This window comes from Podarcis bocagei, assembly GCF_964188305.1.
Source record: "Podarcis bocagei genome assembly, chromosome: W".
Taxonomy (NCBI): Eukaryota; Metazoa; Chordata; class Lepidosauria; order Squamata; family Lacertidae; genus Podarcis; species Podarcis bocagei.
In genome coordinates this window covers 89,742,332-89,761,438 of record NC_138131.1, presented here as the reverse complement: position 1 = coordinate 89,761,438, position 19,107 = coordinate 89,742,332, and the positions used below count along the sequence as shown (strand labels likewise).

General features: G+C 41.6%; 1 protein-coding gene and 1 long non-coding RNA gene across 2 annotated transcripts; both read left to right on the top strand.

Annotated features, from left to right (window-relative positions):
- Positions 1 to 424: 424 nt before the first annotated feature.
- Positions 425 to 4,175, top strand: LOC308578280. Its single transcript, XR_014003856.1, has 4 exons — positions 425 to 534; positions 2,158 to 2,239; positions 2,338 to 2,453; positions 4,104 to 4,175. It is a non-coding gene; the product is annotated as an uncharacterized lncRNA (long non-coding RNA).
- A 3,174-nt stretch (positions 4,176 to 7,349) lies between these two features.
- LOC308578227 (uncharacterized protein) lies at positions 7,350 to 18,756 on the top strand (the record flags this gene model as incomplete). Its single annotated transcript, XM_081178473.1, has 6 exons — positions 7,350 to 7,834; positions 11,625 to 11,854; positions 14,332 to 14,950; positions 15,701 to 15,831; positions 17,630 to 17,822; positions 18,743 to 18,756. Exons 1-6 carry the CDS (start codon positions 7,390 to 7,392, stop codon positions 18,754 to 18,756), a joined length of 1,632 nt encoding a protein of 543 aa, XP_081034599.1. The 5' UTR covers positions 7,350 to 7,389.
- Positions 18,757 to 19,107: the final 351 nt, after the last annotated feature.

The following is a 19,107-nucleotide window of genomic DNA, read 5'->3' as shown; positions in this document are numbered from 1 at the left end:
TGAGGATCTCACTCTGTGCATCTGATGAAGTGCACTGTATTCCATGAAAGCTAATGCCATAATACATTCATTAATTTTAAAGATGTCTTGTTCAAATTACTTGTACGTCTATGACTTTGATCATGTTACTGAGAAATGACTTGAATTTTTTTTAGCAGCTAGTGTTAATGAGCAGCAAAACAGTATACGTGTACAAATAGTACACTTGTATGTGTCTCCTGTATTATATAATGTAATTTGCATTATATGTTGTAGCTATAGACCTGATAAGAGGCTTTTACATAGTTTCATGATAATCTGGGTTTAAGAAAAGTGTAAGAAAATTGTAATTCTCTTGGTGTATTGTCTTAATAGAAAGGTGCTCATCATATATTCTAATTAGGTAAAGTTTTATTGAGTTCTCAATGTTCAATCCTTACAGGTAGGAATTACAGATGAGAAAATGCCACTTTTTGGGAAAATTGTTGTCATTAAAAAGAATGGGAGTGATGGAACTCATTTTCCGCTGACTAAAAACTCTTGTTTGTTTGGAAGGTAAGACTTATTTATTGGAAGGTATTTTGAATGTTGGAATTTAATTGTCTGAACTGTTCTTTTCACAAAGGGAAACAGTAAAATCTTTGCTACAGGAAACTCCCATTTACATGGAGGTTACGTTCCAAGGCACCACATATTTAAGTGAAATTACATATATTGGGGCACCATTGAAAAAGCCTGCAACCACCTGTTAAACTTCTAGAAACGCTTGAAAAAAAGCCAGAAATCCACCCAGCTCCACAATCACTCTCCAAATCTACTTTCTTAAACTCTCAACTCTCCATAGGCGTAAAAGGCTCCTGGGACTGCACTTGCAAAGGCTAGACTCCATTTTTGCTGTTTTCACTCTTTTAGGGCCGTATTTGCTCCTTTTTGTGCCCCTTTTGGGGATTTGCGCGTACCTGCTTGCACTTTAAAACAGCAAAACTTAAGATGTCAATTAAATTGTCAATATGCCTAAGCACTGCATCAATGTGCACATTTTAGGTTTGCACACTGGTGTAAATTTGACCTTTTTGAGAGCTAGTAGATAGGAATTTGTCTTTACTTTTGGGTTTAAATTTAATTTTTCTTCACAGTTTTGAAACTCTCAAGTGAAGCTATAATATTTTTGTGGGCAAAAATTGTTAATAGCATGCTTTCAGTGGGTCAAATGAAAGGAGCAACATTCACTTGCTATTGGAGATATAAGCATCTTTGCTGTTCTCGAATTAATGTCTCGGGATTGTCTGCTTCAAGTTCACCATACATAAAAGTCAATAGAGAGAGCTCTTTTTCAACTTTAGAGAAATTTTTGAATTGTACAACCTGCTCTGAAAGGTTGAACTTTACTAACTCCAATAGTTATTCAACCTTTCTGTTTTACATAAGCAAGTGATATCGGCAACATCTGTGTTTATCATTTCATATCTTTGGAGGGTTTTATTGGATGCAGGTGTTGCTCTGGTTTAGAGTATCTTTTCTCCAAGTATCTACGTGAATAGGTACCAGTGGCCAAGTGCATATTTAATGAAGGCAGGGGAAAGTTTATGGCAGAGGTAGCCAACCTATAGCCTGTGAGCCATATATAGTTCCCCAGGAAGTTTTTTGTGTCCTCCCTTTGCAACCTTCCAATTTGTCCATTAAAAAAATACTATTTCTTCATCGACCAGTTCTACAGGTCCCCTGTTCTGATCCATAAAATGTATTCTTTCCTATGTATATATTTATATTTTACAGAATTTAATAAATAATAATAGATTATCAAAAAAGGCTTTTAAATAGTATTGATAGAATATAAAAGCTTTTTGAAGGCAGCTTGCGAACTGCAATTCTAGCCATGGACACATTTACACTTTGGGCATGCTTGCTTTGGCATGCAGATATCATGGTTCACCCTGGACCAGTGTGGCTCTAGACCCTGAATTGATTAGCCATCTCTGGTTTATGGCATGCCAACAGTAAACATTAGTGTTTTTTTCCAGTTAAAACAAGTTCAGTTTTCATAATACTACATAGTTTGTCTTTATAATTTTTCTAATATTTGAATAGTAGCATTATGGCATTTTTTATATTAAAAACCCCTTTATCTCTGTGTAATATACAAATGTTAATCTGAAAACTGCATGATTATATTTAAAGGAAAAGAGAGTGTGACATCAGAATTCAGCTGCCTCAGGTTTCCAAAGAACATTGTAAAATCGAAGTCAATGAAAATAAGGAGGTATGCATTCTTATTTTTATTTTTTTGTATTGATTTGTTGTGTGTCTCTTGGACCTTTCTTAATTGACTGAGCTGAATATTTTTAAATCTATTTTTAGGCAACTTTGTTTAACTTAAGTCCTGCAAACCCAACAGAACTCAATGGAAATATTTTTCAGCAGCCTACGTACTTAAAGCATGGAGATGTATTCACTATTATTGATCGTTCTTTCAGGTAGGTAACAATGCTATACACAGCTATGGATCTACTTAAATAAAATTACTCTTGTCACGTTGCCTAGGTTGGGTCAAGTCACTGGAATTTTTAATGAGTTTATTTTATGTTCAGGCAACTCCTTTGTGCAGGGGTTGCATTTTGAGTCATATTGTGTGTAAGCCCATTCCATCCCCTTCTGGGTCAGAAAATGGCATGCATGGAAGGCCACACATCAATTGGACGCATGCAAAATGGTCACCACCTGTATTTCACAACTTTTATATACTGCTTGATTGTAGTAAAGCCTCTAAGCAGTTATAAAAAAGAATACGTTAAAATTATCAGTACAAGACAGTTAAAAACAGGTATTTAAAAGCATTAAAAAGATAATTAAAATCAGTAAACAAAGGGAGATTAAAATGCATTGCATCATTCAACTTGTCTGCGTAGGCTAGCCTAAACATGTTTTAAGCAGGCATTGAAAATATTACAGTCAATACTCCTATCTGATATTAGTAGGTAGAGAGTTACAAAGTATAGGTGCTGCAACACCAAAAAATTGTGGTTTTGTAACTGCGGAATGAGTGTTATGTACGTTGTGCTGTGTCAGTTCTGCCGATAGAAGTGGTTGATGGGGAGTATATGGGGTAAAGTGATGCCACAGGTAAAGTGGTCCAAAACTGTTATGGGTTTGTATACTAATAGTGACACCATGAACTTAGCCTGGTAACAAACTGGCAGCCAGTGTAGATATCTGAGCAGAGGTGTTATATGTTGATAGGATCCCAATCATTTCAGCAACTGTATTGCAGCATTCTGCATTAACTGCAGTTTCTGGGTCAGTAAAAGTGAAACTTACTTACAGTGCATTGCAGTAATCCAGCTTTGAAATCATTAATCCATGAACTACTGAGGTTACCTGGGCTTCCATTGACAAAGCTGGATCCAAAAGCACCCCCAAATTGCATACCAGCTAATTCAGCTGAAGTGTGACCCCATCCATGGCACGTAATTGATCAGTTTATTGCACATGGGATCCAGACACCTATAGTGCCTCCACCTTGGCAGGATTCAACCTCAGCTTACTTTCCCTCATCTGTCCCACCACTGTGTCCGGGCACAGGTCCAGGCTCCATGTGGCTTCTGGTGGCTTTGTATAGATTTTAAATAGCACTGGGGGATACAATTGTACCCAGGGGTACTCCATAACATAACTGTCAGAGATTCATAAAGCACTCTTCTGGTGCTGTTCTCAGGACTGCAGTAATGGAAGCCCAGTAACACAGTGATACCAGTGTCCATTCCACTGAGTCATTTCAGGAGGATACTACGGGAAATGGTATTGAAAGCTGCACAAGAGTCAAGAAGCAAGAGCAATGTCACAGTCCCCTTGTCCTGCTCTCTGTAAAGGTCAGGTCTCAGGCAGCCAAAACTGACTCTGTCTCATAGCCAAGCCTGATCCCAGAACTCATCTCCTTTATTCACCTCCCTGACTACTCAATTTGTTGCTACTTACACTTCTTGTTTGGCTCTATGACTGTTAAGGCTGGTGCTTTCTTTGCATTATCCAGCCCAAAGAGTTTTCAACAACTGGTATGCAGCCAGGGCATTTAGCTCATCAGTGGGATAAACAAATCAATATTAAGCCTACCTAATACCTTTAAACAGGTTTGAATATCCACCTTCATTACTTCCACGGAAGAGGAGTTCCAGGTCTCAAGAGAATGAAACATTACAGGTAACTCCATGAATACAAGGAAATGCACCTTTGCATTTTGCTGGACTGAATGAAATATGTAGCTATAGGTTTCCATATTCCCAATCTCCTTAAGTGGGTTTTTTACCTGCAGATGTAGGGTCTCCCTTTTTTATGTGTGGATGGCAACTGTATTCACAGAAACGTTTTAATGTCAGCACTCTTCTCTCCAAAGTAATATATTACTGAGAATGTATGCTTTTAATAGATGTTTTGGAAGCATTCTTTTAACAGCACATTTTCATATCATATTTTTTTAATGATTATGCAAGAACAACTGTATTCAAAGATGATAGATTATTTTCAAGATAGCTGTTACTCCTAGTTTAGGGGGTGAAGATAAATAAACAGCTGAAGCTTTTTCTTAAGAATAAATGGAACTAGGCTAGAGGTGGTGGGTTCTAGTGAAATCTACTCAGTTAAATTATTCGATACCATATAAATATTTACTTCAAAAATAAACCAATTACCGTATTTTTCGCCCCATAAGACGCACTTTTTCCCCTCCAAAAATGAAGGGGAAATGTGCCTGCGTCTTATGGGGCGAATGCAGGCTTTCGCTGAAGCCTGGAGAGCGAGGGGGGTCGGTGCGCACCGACCCCTCTCGCTCTCCAGGCTTCAGGAAGCTCTGCGCAACCCTCGGGAGACCGGCTCAGCTCTGCCCGGGAGCCGGGGGCGAAGCTCCGCCCCGCTCCCGGTGGCTGTGCAGAGCTGCCTGCGGTCCTGGGACCAGCGCAGCTCTGCGCTGCCATCCGGAGCGGGGCGCTAAGTTCCGCCCCGCTCCCGGTGGCCGGGCAGAGCTGCCTGCGGTCCTGGGACCAGCACAGCTCTGCCCGGCCACCGGGAGCCGGGGGAGAAGCTCCGCCCCGCTCCCGGTGGCCGTGCAGAGCTGCCTGCAGTCCTGGGACCAGCGCAGCTCTGCGCCGCCATCCCGAGCGGCACACTGCAGGCAGGTCTGCACCGGCACCCGGAGCGGGGCGCCAAGTCCTGCCCCGCTCGGGATGGCGGCACACAGCTGCCTGCCGTCCCGGAACTGCAGGCAGGTCTGCACCGGCATCCGGAGCGGGGCGCCAAGTCCCGCCCCGCTCGGGATGGCGGCACACAGCTGCCTGCCGTCCCGGGACTGCAGGCAGGTCTGCACCGGCATCCGGAGCGGGGCGCCAAGTCCCGCCCCGCTCGGGATGGCGGCACACAGCTGCCTGCCGTCCCGGGACTGCAGGCAGGTCTGCACCGGCATCCGGAGCGGGGCGCCAAGTCCCGCCCCGCTCGGGATGGCGGCACACAGCTGCCTGCCGTCCCGGGACTGCAGGCAGGTCTGCACCGGCATCCGGAGCGGGGCGCCAAGTCCCGCCCCGCTCGGGATGGCGGCACAGAGCTGCCTCCCGTCCCGGGACTGCAGGCAGGTCTGCGCCGCCATCCCGAGCGGGGCGCTAAGTCCTGCCCCGCTCGGGATGGCGGCGCAGAGCTGCCTGCCCTCCCGGGACTGGTGCACTTCTCCCCATCGCCAGCCCCACAAGCTCGGGGGACAACGGGGAGGCAGAGCGTGCCTTCCCACTGTTCCCCGACCTGGTTCTTCCAGCCCCGCACCTGGGGGGGGGGGAAATAAAATTTTTTTTCTTTATTTCCCCCCCAAAAAACTAGGTGTGTCTTATGGGCCGGAGCGTCTTATGGGGCGCAAAATACGGTAATACTTTCCATAGGCACAATTTTGTGAACTTCTAAAACAAATAAAACATTCATTGATCTGATACATTGTGTACAAATTTACAGGTTCTTCATATTCTGCAGGAAGAACAGGAGGAGTTGTTGCACTGTCGGAATTCAGAATCTAAAAGTCCTCAGATTTCTGGTTGGTAGTTATTTTAGCTTATTTACCACTGTTAGGCCTTGAATGGTAAGAAAATGTAAAGCTACATAAACAGATACGTAGTAGTTGAAATCAAAGCATTTACTGGGATTCTGCTGTAGGAGGGAACAGATGAAGCAAGATTTGGTGAATTAGTTTCTCCTGTAGGGATGAATGTGATCCTTGATATGGGTTGTCTCCACCCATCTCTCCAGTAACAGGAAGCAAAATATTTTAGAGAATACACCTTGTGGGCTGAGAAAACCCCTTCCAGTTCTATTTCCTGCCAGTTCCACTGCAGGTTGTATTGTCAGCTGATCCAGGCATGGCAAAAGAGAAGAAGCGGGAACTGATATTCAGACAGCCACTTTTTTTGTTTGCTCTGGATTATGATTAGAGTTCACAAGTAGATAAATCTTAATTTTATATTACAGATTATGCTGATGTTTGTCAGTGTACACACACACACAGAGAGAGAGAGAGAGAGAGAGAGAGAGAGAGAGAGAGAGAGAGAGTCTATTGCATACACGGATAAGTTTTAAGAATCCATTCACTATGGGCATGCTATTCTCAGTATCGGTTGCAAAGTAGCTTCATATGAGTGCATTTGTGAATGTCTGAGCTGTATGTTGAGCTGTATGTTGAGCGAACTTTATGAATTAGTGAAGCACGAACCTGATACAAAAATAGCAGAGAAAGATGTTAGCAATGAAACATTTCTGCAGTCAAAAGAAGAACACTTAGCCAGAAAAGATGGTAATGATACCTTGGAAGAAGCTGCATCTCAGATACCACGCAGGATATCTGAAACTGGTCAAACTAAGAAGACTGAAGGTGTAATTTGGAATGAATTTGAACATTCTCGTTATATTAAAAGTCAAGAAATAAACAGTGTGATATCAAATCCAAGATCTCTTGAAAGGAACAGATCCAAAAGATCATCTTTGGGTCTTCAAGGTTATGCTGCAGAACGGAAGCAAGAAAGTGAAGGCACCAATCAGTTAAATTTCAAGAAAGCAGAAGAGAATGAACTAGATGGAACTGAAGGAATTAAAAATGCAAGTAATGATACAGATTTAACAGCAAGTAGACAAAGTGCAAAGTATTTCCATGAATCATGTTCCATAGTATCATTGGAACCTGCAGATAGAGCAGGGCGCCCTGAAAAGTCAGAAGAAGAGCCAACAAAGACAGCTGGTGTGGAAATCAAAGCTAACTTAACAGATACTTGCAGATCATTTGTAAGCATTTTGTCCATACCAAAGTCTAATAAGGAGAGTTTTCAAACTTATTCTAGTCCACGTAAGTTTTTTAAAATAAAAGGCAAGAATGAAGTGCTGGCCATAGAACCAATGCATACTCTGAAAGCAACAAATGAGATTGGTATGAACAACACACAAAAAGATAGAAACTCTGGAATCATTGCCTATTCATTTCGCTGTCGTAACAGTAAAAGCCCCCGGAGGAGCATTAAGCAAAATGAAGACTTTTTAAATGGGCGTTTTTCTACAGAGCAGATGCATATCAATTCAGAGGAGTCATTAGAAGTTCCTGTAGATACTTCTGGAACAGGTTGCATGTGCACACCTAACCAGCCACCTGAAAAAGAGGGAAACTGGCTCCAGGAGGAGGAGGAGGATGATAAAATAAAAGAACCAACAATGAAGGCCCACAACCAGAGTTTTGATAATAAACACTATATACCAGGTCATGAAAATAATGTACCAGTGCCAGCAGAGGGTGAGACTGCTTCAGAACTGAATGTGACAAGCGCATTTATTATAAAAAGAAAGTCAGGTAAATACTTGCAGTACAAGCCTAAGACTATCATTTTGAGATTGTTTCAGAAATTTGTCATGACTTTTTCTTGAACTTGTAATTTTGCTCTCTTTATGTAGTTTTATTCAAAGTCTGTTGGTTATTCTATTTATAAAACTTGTATGAATACCAAAGGAATTTGGTTACTACGATTAAGAGAAGTACAGTGCACTAAAAATAACCCCAACAGATTTTTCTCAATTTTTATCTCTTACTAGTTCTGTTTTTAAAATCTTACTTTAACAGAAAGTATCCTTACTATTTTGATACTGAAGTGTCATCATACACTCATTTTCTGACTATCAGTCTTGTATTTAGGTCCAAGAGACCTCTTTAAGGGCATACTGGGGGGGGGGGGATGATTTACTTCAAAGTGACTATGGTTTTGGTTTTTTTTGTTTTTTTTGGGGGGGGGTTTAAAAAAACACAACTTTATTTGTGGCGCTGTTGCAGAGGTCTCTGTCTTTACAAAAAAAGGGATACAGGAGGGTTTGCCCGTTTTCGAAACCCGAGTGGTAAACTCCCACCCGTCAATTACACCTTGGGAGCCTCTTCTGGTTTCTTGGCTCCTGACGGAGTGATTTGGGCATGCGCCTCAAAGGTGACAGGGATCTGGATTTCAGCAGACTGAATGGCCGGCTTGGGCAAAGGAGCCTCTATCGTCAACATGCCATCGGGGGAAAGGGAGGAGCGGACTGCAGCAGGGTCGATACCAGGGGGCAGCGTGTATTTTCTTGTGAAACATCTGGAGATGAACCCATGATCGTCCTGCCTTTCTTCATGCTTGCCTCTGTAGGCCTTTAAATATGACCTGAACCAAATTCTGCCTCTCATCCCTGCTACTGAATGGGTGAAGTTTCAGACTTGGCATAAGCCAGCTTCCCTTTTTTAAAAAAGATGGGGGGAGGGACGACATATGTTTAAAAAGAACAGATATTTAATGCTTAATATGGATGAATTGGTTAGAGTGTGGTGCTGATAATGCCAAGGTTGCAGGTTTAATCTCTGGATGGGACAGCTGCATATTCCTGCATTTCAGGGGGAGTTGCACTAGATGATTCTTCATGATCATTTACAGTTCTATGATTCTATGAATATCTGTAGGGAAATCACTGGTCACCCCAACCATCAGCATGCCTCTTGCCCTTCGGTCGGCGCCAGAAGGGAGGGAGCCTTCTAGGCTGGATGGCATGAACAGCTGTAACTTTTTTTTTTTTTAAGAGTTTTTAAAATATTTTATTAAGGATTTTCTTGTTTTACAGAAGTGTAGTGCCTCATATATATTTTTTCCCCATGTAACATTTTTACAAATCCGTTTCATTTGTTGAGGCATTAGGGGGAGAAGAAAATAAAAATAAAAATAAAAATAAAAAAAGGAGAGAAAAAGAAAGGGGGGTGGAGAGAGGGAAGATGGATAAGGGTGGGATTGGGTGGCGGTGTTTCTATTATGTTTAATGTATGTAGAGTTTGGTGTCAGCGTGCTTTTGTTGTTCACTTGTGTTCCTTTGGTGGTGAGAGAGGTTGGGGTTGGCCTAGGGTGTGATTGTTTGCTTGTGATTGGCTGTGGTGATCTTGGTTTTCGTGTGTGAGTGAGGTGGGTGGGTGTTTTGGATCAGGTTAGCCATATTGATTTGTATGCTGTTGGTGGATTATTGTCATTGTCCTGTTGGGCTGTGTGTGTGATAAAGGGGAGCCATACCGGGGTGAAGGCATCTTCTTCTGTTTGTCCCCGTGTCAGTTTCAGTTTATTAGTTAATTTTTCTAGTAGGGCTGTTTCCCATACTATTTGGTACCATTGGTCCATGCTTACTCCTGACAGGTCTCTCCAGTGTCTGGTTATGGTGTTTCTGGCTGCTGAGAGCAGGTGGGTTATGAGTTCTTTGTGGTGTAAATGGGCATTGTTGTCTTGGAAGATGTTTAGTAGGGCCAATTCTGGGGTGGTGTCTATTACTTGCTTAGTTATTTTACAAATTTCTTGTATGGCTGTTGTCCAGAACAGTTGGATTTTGGGACACTCCCACCACATGTGGAAGTATGTGCCTGTGGAGGTGCACCCTCTCCAGCATTTTGGTGAGGTTCCTGGGTGTATTAGCGCTAGTTTCCTTGGTGTTAGGTACCACCTGTAGGTGAGTTTCAAAGTGACTATGGTTTTAAAAATAGGCTTCTGTTGGTATCACCAAGAGTTTAACAAAAACTATTCGGAATATGTGACCTGACAGTGTTAAGAAAAGAGAAAGCAAAACAGAAACAGAAACAAATGCCTAAGTTTCTGTTAGGGATCTTCTACTGGAGCGCAGTAGAAGGAGTTTCAGTATAACCCTATAGAACATTACAAATATGAAATCAGTATTGCAGATTTTAACTATGAGTATGTTAAGTCTTCTGTCAGGACAAAACAAACCTGGAGCAGAAATAACCCCCTAGACCAGGGGGCAGCAAATTTTTTCAGCAGGGGGCTGGTCCACTGTCCTTCAGACCTTGTGGGCGACCGGACTATATGGGGGGGGGGGTGAACGAATTCCTATTCCCCACAAATAACCCAGAGATGTATTTTAAATAAAAGCACACATTCTACTCATGTAAAAACATGCTGATTCCCAGACCATCCACGGGCTGGATTGAGAAGGCAATTGGGCCGGATCTGTCCCCTGGGCCTTAGTTTGCCTATCCATGCCCTAGACTAAAAGTTAATCAGGGGGGTCCAAAAGACCTGCAATCTTTTGTGACAGGTTTTTGTATGCACAGAAAAAAATCTCCAGTGCTCTTGAATTGGTGCAAATACATAAAAGATGAAATTTTAGTTATCACTCCAGAAAACAATGAATTAACAATAAATAATATTCAAATTATACTGACACTCAGTATGTAGTAACCAATTCACAGAAGAAAAAAATCTTTTTCATCACTTAACTATCTTCTTGGTCATTATATCAGTTTCTGTGATGTTCCTTATTTTAGCCAACTACAAGTTTGAATAGGATACCTCATTCTCCATTTGGTTCCAATAATAATATTTGTTTATTATTATTGTTTATTAGCAAGTTCCATGTCAGCTTTCACACTTTAAAAGTATTTCATATAACCTAAAGCATCGTCATTCCAGGTAAACGTACAAAATACCTCAATATCAAGGCAATTTGAAAACTTATATTTTTACGTGTTTTTGGACAAATCCAATAGATTTCATTAATTAGTCTATCCCTGCTATCAAGTAATCCTGCTTATTTAACATAGTAAACAAAAATCAACAATAGCCTACCTTTACATTCTGAAACCACCAAACCTCTTGCTGATCATGAGGTCAGCAGTGCTACGGGGTGAGCTCCCATTGCTCTATCTCAGCTCCTGCCAACCTAGCAGTTCAAAAGCATACAAGTGCGAGTAGTTAAATAGGTACCACTGCAGTGGGAAGGTAAATGGCATTTACATGCTCTCTGGCTTCCGTCATGGTGTACCATTGCACCAGAAGTGGTTTAGCCATGCTGGCCACATGACCTGGAAAAGTTGTCTGCAGACAAATGCTGGCCCCCTCGGCATGAAAGCGGAGGTGAGCGACGTACTCCATAGTTGAAGCCAACTGGACTTAACTGTCCAGGGGTCCTTTACTTTTACCTTTTACTCCCTTTGTGATTGGAGCTAAATATTTATGTTGGAATTCAGAATAACTTTCTTCTGTCTTTCTTTTAGATAAATTACCTAAAATGAATCAACCTTCTGATTAGCTTTGTAACTTGGTATATTGAATTTGGTATGTTTTGCTCTTTTGTAGAAGTTAAGAAATCACCTAAAAAGCGGAAGGACGAAGAACCTGACATATTAATTCAGCCTCTTGGAAAGAGAAAGAGGGTGTCCTTTGGTGGGCACTTGAGTCCTGAACTGTTTGATAAATGCTTACCTCCAAACTCACCACTTAAAAGAGGTGCAACTCCAGCACGACTGAGCTTGCCATTTGGAAACTCGCCTCGAGCGGTTTTGAAATTTAGACAATCTCGAATCAAGGTAAATAATTTTCTGTACTGAAATGCCTCAAAAGCACCCAGATCAAGTCTTCTGCTTCTCATTCTTCGTGTGTGTGTGTGTGTGTTTCTAACAATCCTGTACATGCATACTTAGATATAAGTCCCATTGGGTGAAATCCAACATTGTGTAAGAAAACTCCTTCCCCTGTTGCTCTGTATGCCCCCCCCCCGCACCAAATCTCCAGAGGGTCCAAAGACTTTGAAGCAGGATTGGTGGACACATGAGAGCTGGGGTGCAGGGAAGAAGGCCCCCTTGAGAGTAAATTTGTTCTAATGCCACAATATAATTGGATATTATCCATTCCTTCCAATGGGGCTTACAAGTAAGTAGGTATTGGATCCCTGCCTAAAAATTTTTAATTCAGAAGTTGTCAGGGTAAATGAAGTGTCCTTGAGACAGGTTTATGATCTTGAATGCAGGGAAATATTATTTCCAGCGTGGGTTGAGCAAGTTCCAGTTGCTTGACCATTTGCTTCAGAGGTCTTGTTCCCTGACAAATGCTAGCAAGGGAAGACTTGTTTCCACCATGGGATGAGTGGGGTCTAGCCCCACTCCCTTGTTTTCACCTGCTGTACAATAACTCTTGAGAACTGGCATTTTTATTAAAAGTTGGATTATGAGTAAAAATAAATAAAATTGCAGCAAGGGACAACATGACTCCATCGTGGGTTGGAGCAAGTAGTTTGATGTTACTGTTCTGTATTGTGGTTTTTCTATTTAGTAGTTGTAGTGATTGTATTTCATTTTATCATGTTGTGTGCTGTCCTGTGCTTCGTTTGAGGAAGGCCTCTCAAAGATAAGTGTTTTATCTTATTTAAAAGAAATGAGCAGAAAAGATGTCTACTTGAATGAATGCAGTGCATTCTCACTGAATAAAAGTTCTTAATTTTGGCTTGACAGTGCCCTTTAAAAAAGGAGGAGGAAAGCTCTCATTTAAGGAGAAGGGCTAGGACAGGTTTGAGGAACCTCTGGCTTGCAGGCCAATCTTGGCTTGACAGGCTTCCCCATTGGCCCACAAGTGAGGGAGGCAGTTGGCCAAACCAGCTTAAGTCCCTTCCGAAGCACCCAACAATCAGCTGGTTGTTGGGAGCCTTTGAAGCAGTGCACAAAGCAGGAACCCAGTGGCTGATGCAAAGCGAAGATGTTCCTACTTGGTTCAGGTGTCATGTCCCTCCTTTCATTTCAGCAACTGGATTTACAAAGAAACAACTATTGAAATGATGTGGAAAAACACGTCGCTTTTAACAGTGCCTTGCTGCCTGCTAGTGCTTTGAAGTCTTAAATTTGGGGTTTCAGAGCACCAAATCCCTTGACATCATTTGTGATTTCAGCAGGAGGATGGCCCCGCACACTTGTAAAATTTGGCCTGCTAGACTGGCCTGTGGATCCAAAAAGGTTCCTTTTCTCTGGGCTAGGACATGATGTGTGTCTGTGTGGTTTCTTCCTAGGCCTCTTCATGTGTCTGGCCTTCCAGATTTTGGTGGATTATAGCTCTCATCATCATTAACCATTGGCTCTACTCACTGGAGCTGATATGAGTTAGGCCAGAAGTCGCCAAACTTTGAACCAGTGAGCCCATCTTAAATTTGGAGAAAGTGCTGTTCTTGCTAATCACAAAATGGCTGCCGCGGGTTAGCTTTTTATTATAAAATGGCTGCTAAGTCTAAAAGTATGGAAAAAGAGACATAATTATAGAATGATGCAGACATGCCACCCCATTAGTGAAGACATGAGCACATGCACCAACCACTACTGCATTCTCTCCCAGGAAGAAGCTCTTTATACTTTAATCCTGGCATCCAGTGACATGTGGACATGTTCATAGGTGTAGCTGGCTAAGTGCAAACAAACTGAGCAAGAAGAGCAAGCTATTTCTTATGTATTGTGGATTTTTGATGAGATACTTACTGAGGTATTTCATGGGTGCCAAAGGGGGGTCCTGCTACCTGCAGGACACCAAAAGGTTTCTTATCCCTATTTACCCAAGAAAGAAAGGTTAATTGAAAAGGAGCACTTAACAGTTTGTGTGTCAAAGTATGTAGCTCTAACTTCACATGCTTTTCTGTAGATAATAGGGGCACGGTTGCCAATGTAGATGTCCAAAATAATTTGTCTTAACAAACCAGCTTGTACAGATGTTATAGTAAGGAGATGCACTTGAATGAAGTACCAGTTACAACTACTTAGTTCCTGGGCAACTACTGAAATCTGTAAGTGGATATTTATACTTCAAATTGCTATCCTGTACTTCCTCTAAGGATCTCAGGACAACATAGAGAACATTTTATCTATTCAACCACTGCAGTATGATACGGTTGTAAACCTAAGTGGTACACTAGATTCCCAAATTCAGGTCTCCTCAGTTTAAGTTCTGCTTATGTGCTATGCCACATTTGATATCTCATTAGAAGTTCTTTGTATTAACTTTTTAAAAAATCCCTCTTCTTTCTCTACAGAGTTTCCCTGAAGGGGTTCAGCATGAGAATAGTTCATCTAAGAATGCTGCCTCACCCTCAGCACGCAGGTCTCCAGTTGCCTCGCCCACAGCACGCAGGTCTCCGGTTGCCTCACCCGCAGCACGCAAGTCTTTGGTTGCCTCGCCCACAGCACGCAAATCTTCGGTTGCCTCTCCCGCAGCACGCCGGTCTTCAATTGCCTCGCCCGCAGCACGCCGGTCTCCGGTTGCCTCGCCCGCAGCACGCAGGTCTCCAGTTGCCTCACCTCCAGCACGCAGGTCACCGGTTGCCTCGCCTCCAGCACGCAGGTCTCCGGTTGCTTCGCCCCCAGCCACTTTTTCTTTTGATGCACCCCAAAGAAGAGGTCGCTTTTCAGTTTCTCATGTTACCAGCCCACCTTCAGAAGAACAGGATGCTCTTTCCAGTCAGATGAACGGAGATGAAGAAGAGTTCACTGAAGTAAAGACATCTGAACCTACTGTTCAAGAATGCAAAGCTGCTCGTTCAACAAAGAGGAGCAAAAATGCTACTCCAAGAAGTTCTTTGTGTAGGAGAAGTGGAGTAATGGGTGTAATTCACTCTAAAAGGCAAAGTGGGGCTTCCAAAGCCAACTTGATAGGTTTGTCATTATTGCTTTGTTAGTGTCTTTTGATGTTCCACAAAACAATCAGATACAGCATATAGTATTCTAAAAGACTGCAGGGTTTACCAGCCTTTTTGGATCAGTGGGCACAGTTTGAATTTTGATAGAGTGAGGGTGCCCATCACAAAATAGCTACTATGAGAGATGTGTGGCCTAACACCAAATGGCTACAATAAGGAGTATGGTCTAACACAGAATTAGAGAGAGAGCCACCCTCAAATCTTATGCTAACCATGGGAAGTCATTTAGGTCCTACTAATCCTGATTGTGGAGATAACACCAATGCTGTAACGGGACATTACTCAGTACCAGGACAAATATACAAGGTGGTCACACCACACTCAATTTCATTTCACAGAAATTGCTCAAACTTGGGCCCCCAGCTGTTGTTGGCACACAACTCCCATAATCCCTAGCTAGCAAGACCAGTGGTCAGGGATGATGGGACCAAGTTTGAGAAACACTGGCTTAGAAGATACATGCACATTTTGTCCCCTATTTGTGGGAGGGCTAGACAGTTGTGGGTTTTTTAATTAAAAAAATAAAGCTTGGAATTGGCACATGTCCAGAGGTACTAATGAAAGCCTTCATGGGCATCAGGCTGACAACCCTGGCTTAAAAATGCATTAGAACAAATGAATCTACAAATCTAGAAAATGTTGGTTTTATTAAAAATGTGTTTTAAGCATAGAAATAACTAGCAATCTTGAACAATTATCATTCCAGTTGCAAAGTCTTGGGCAGATATAGTGAAACAGGGTGTTCCAAAATCTCAAGTAAGCAGTGCTGCAAAATGTGGTCTTAAAAGATCAGCCAAGAAGAGGTCAGCCAAGAAGAACTCAACAAAACCATCAAAGGTAATTCTCTAGCAGTGATCAAAACTAATACCCTGCATTTAGTAAATATATTGAAGCATTCCATTTTCCAGTCATTAAATGCCAGAGTCTGGAATTCTTTGAAACCAGGGATGGGAAGGGCCTTTAGCTTTTTGATAGATGGTCTGTATCCATGAAGTACCAGTTTCAGTCCCTGGCACTTCTAGACAACTTGAGATCTATTCCACCAAGTCAGAATAGACATCACTGGGATGGATGGACCAATAGTTCTGCTTTGTATAAGGCAGCTTCAAATGTCCTCCACCTTGCCCCCCCCCCCCAATAATTGCATGGAATTCCAGAGCAAATGTGCAGATCAGATTCTTTCCCCCTACTCTGAGTTTGGAGATGTGTTCTCTTGGTGTGCATGCCTTTTGGATAATGAAACCAGCCTGAATTACCACATTGGAGTATATATGAGTAATATAAAGCACAGCAGTTTGTAAAGTAGGTTAAAACTAGGCTTGGGAAAATTATGGATAAGTTGATGTTGCTAATGTTAATGAGTATGCATCATATTTTCTTTTGAGAGAGGATATGGTAAAATGAATGGAGATGAATTCTAGGTGCATGATGAGAGCAAGTAGAAAGGCAGCCAATGTCTGGTAGATGGAGCAAGACCATGTTTTGTCCACAAACCAAAGTGGCTTGCCCACACACTGGGCCACAAGCAAAAAGAAATAATGTTTTAAGAGCTGTGTTTGCTACTTAAAAGCTTGTAGGTTAAGTAAAACAGGCTGAATGATCTGTAAGAACAATGGCTTCTAGCCAACATTGTCTGCGCACATGCAAAGCAGATCTCCGCTTGAGAAACAGGACTACATCTTACTGTTTGTTGTCAAACAATTACCAAGTACCCAGTATCCTGAAAGTAAATGGGTAGACACTTCTAAAGCATTTCCAACGTAATATTAGCTTTTTGCAATGAGAGAAAGAGCCAGAAGATACATATGTGGAGAGGAAATGTAGCCACAAGTGAAAAGTTTTCAAGTGCCTTTCACACAGCTTTCCTCTTGTATTATAATAATTCAAACTATGAATTACTATTTGATTACTTTAGGAATAAAGAGAGTTTTCTATATTCAAACTACTACAATTACAATTAAGTCCTTTAGAATTCATGCTGCTTAATGTAATGTAGTTAGTTAACAGCATGTAATGAACCAGGAAGGTTCAGTTCAAACTTTAGTTCAGCCACGAAATCATTGGATCAGCCATACTCTGTCAAGCATCTAATCTGTAATATGGGTGTAATACTCTTGTAGCCTTACAGGATGTTAAGCAGTTTGAATACCATTCTGTACTATTATTCTCTTATTATCAAACACCTCTATATTAAATACATACATAAATGGACTTTATCAAATAAGATATGCAAAATTGGATTTCCCATGCTATTCTTGCAGTCTTTTCTCAGTACTACTTAAGTAAAAGGATGGAAATGACTTAGAATTGGCAAAAGCCACCCTAAGCAACAGTGCAACAATGCACTGAGAATTTTTAGTATGTTGTTGGGGAGGCAAGATGTGACTGGCCAGATGTGAGCTCTATGTTTGTAGTTTCTGCTGCTGCCAAGCAGCAAAATGTTTCAAGAAGGAAAAATGGATGAAAGCTCTGTCTGCTTTTTTTTGCTTGGATTTATTGTGCATGCTGGACTTGACATTCAGAATTGTATCCAACTTTGAAGTAAATGGTAATTGAGCTGCGAGCACCAGGACTTACATGCACTCTGAGCCTCAGTGATCAGACTCAAAGGTTTAATTGTATATTTTGTTTTCAGAACAATGTTTCCATGCTAAAAACGCCAATAAGAAAAGTCCAGGGTCACTTTACTACAGGATATGCAAATTCCCCTGCTCCAATTGTGATTGGAAAAGCTCATACCAGTATTGTGAATGCTGCTGTACAAGTCCCTAAAGTGATGATCAACTATCCTTTGAAGAAACATGATGACTTAAATGAAAGTTTTACAGGTAAATTGTTAGTGTTTTGGTGAAATGATTTTTTTTTCTTGTACAGTACCAAATATTTTGCAAGCCTATAAGGAGTTCACTTGCATCCCATGGAAAATGGTTGGATTGGTCATATAAAGAACTTGGTTGGTTTTACTGTCTGAAACAAACACATGCTGTTCTAACAAAATCAAACCTAGTTTGTACAAAGTAGCATTCTGTTTAAGTCAGTGACGGGCCAGAAAGACCTATGTTTAAATCTCTGCTCATCCATGAATCTTACTTGGTGCCCTTCAACTAGTCAATATATCTCAACGTATCTATGTTTTTGCAAGGATAAAGCTGTAGTAATGGAGAAAGTGCATGTATGTCACAAAGTTCCAAGTATATTTCGTAAAAAACCATTGGCTGCTAGTGCCATCTTAAGATATATTTATCCTATCACATGAGGAAGTTCACATCCTAAGATGGCACTTGCTATAAGACTTTCTTATGGCTTTGATCCACAGAACTGTGAATGGAAGGATAAAATAGATTGGTGCTGTTTTGTTAACTTTTTAAGAAGACCTGCTGGAGCTAACCCAAAGGCTTTCTGGGCCAACATACTGTTTCCCGGAGTAGCCAACCGGATCACTATGGGAAGCCCACAAGCAGGGCAGGATGGCAATAGCCTTCTTGTTTCACTGCAGCATGCTACTCTGATATGCTCCCAGTCCTCTAAAAGTGTAAGGTTAGGACTGGACTAACCCTAGGTGATATTGAACCCAGCAAGACGCTCAGAGCTGTAGGAATGCACAACCTGCAAGGAGCAGGGGGAGCAGTCTGAGAGAATAATCTTGCAAAGCCCTTTTGGGCCTTTGCTAAGATCAAAGCTCCCAATTGAGTATCCTTGGGCACATCCAGATTACCCTAGTTCTAGCTCTGGTTCATTCTGCTCCCAGGCATGAGGAAGTGACAACAGATTAGGAGTTAGTTGCTTTTCCTCACACAGCACATCTGTTAGTCAGAAACAGTCACCGCATGATCAAAATAAGCTTTCCGCTTGCATTTAACTATTTTTATATGCAAATCTGGGCAGATTTAATAGCTAGCATTTTTTAAATTGTATGTAAAACCTATAGTGTGTGTTTGTCTGTAGTACAGCATTAGGTGTACAGTAAAACTTTAAGAAATAAAAGCTGCTCAGTCTTATCAATCCCTAATTGCCAGAAAATTATATTGCGAACATGCATACAGGAAAGTGATGAATATAAGGCACTAAGTGGTTTTTAACATTGGCAACTTACCCATTCTTGACTATAGTAAG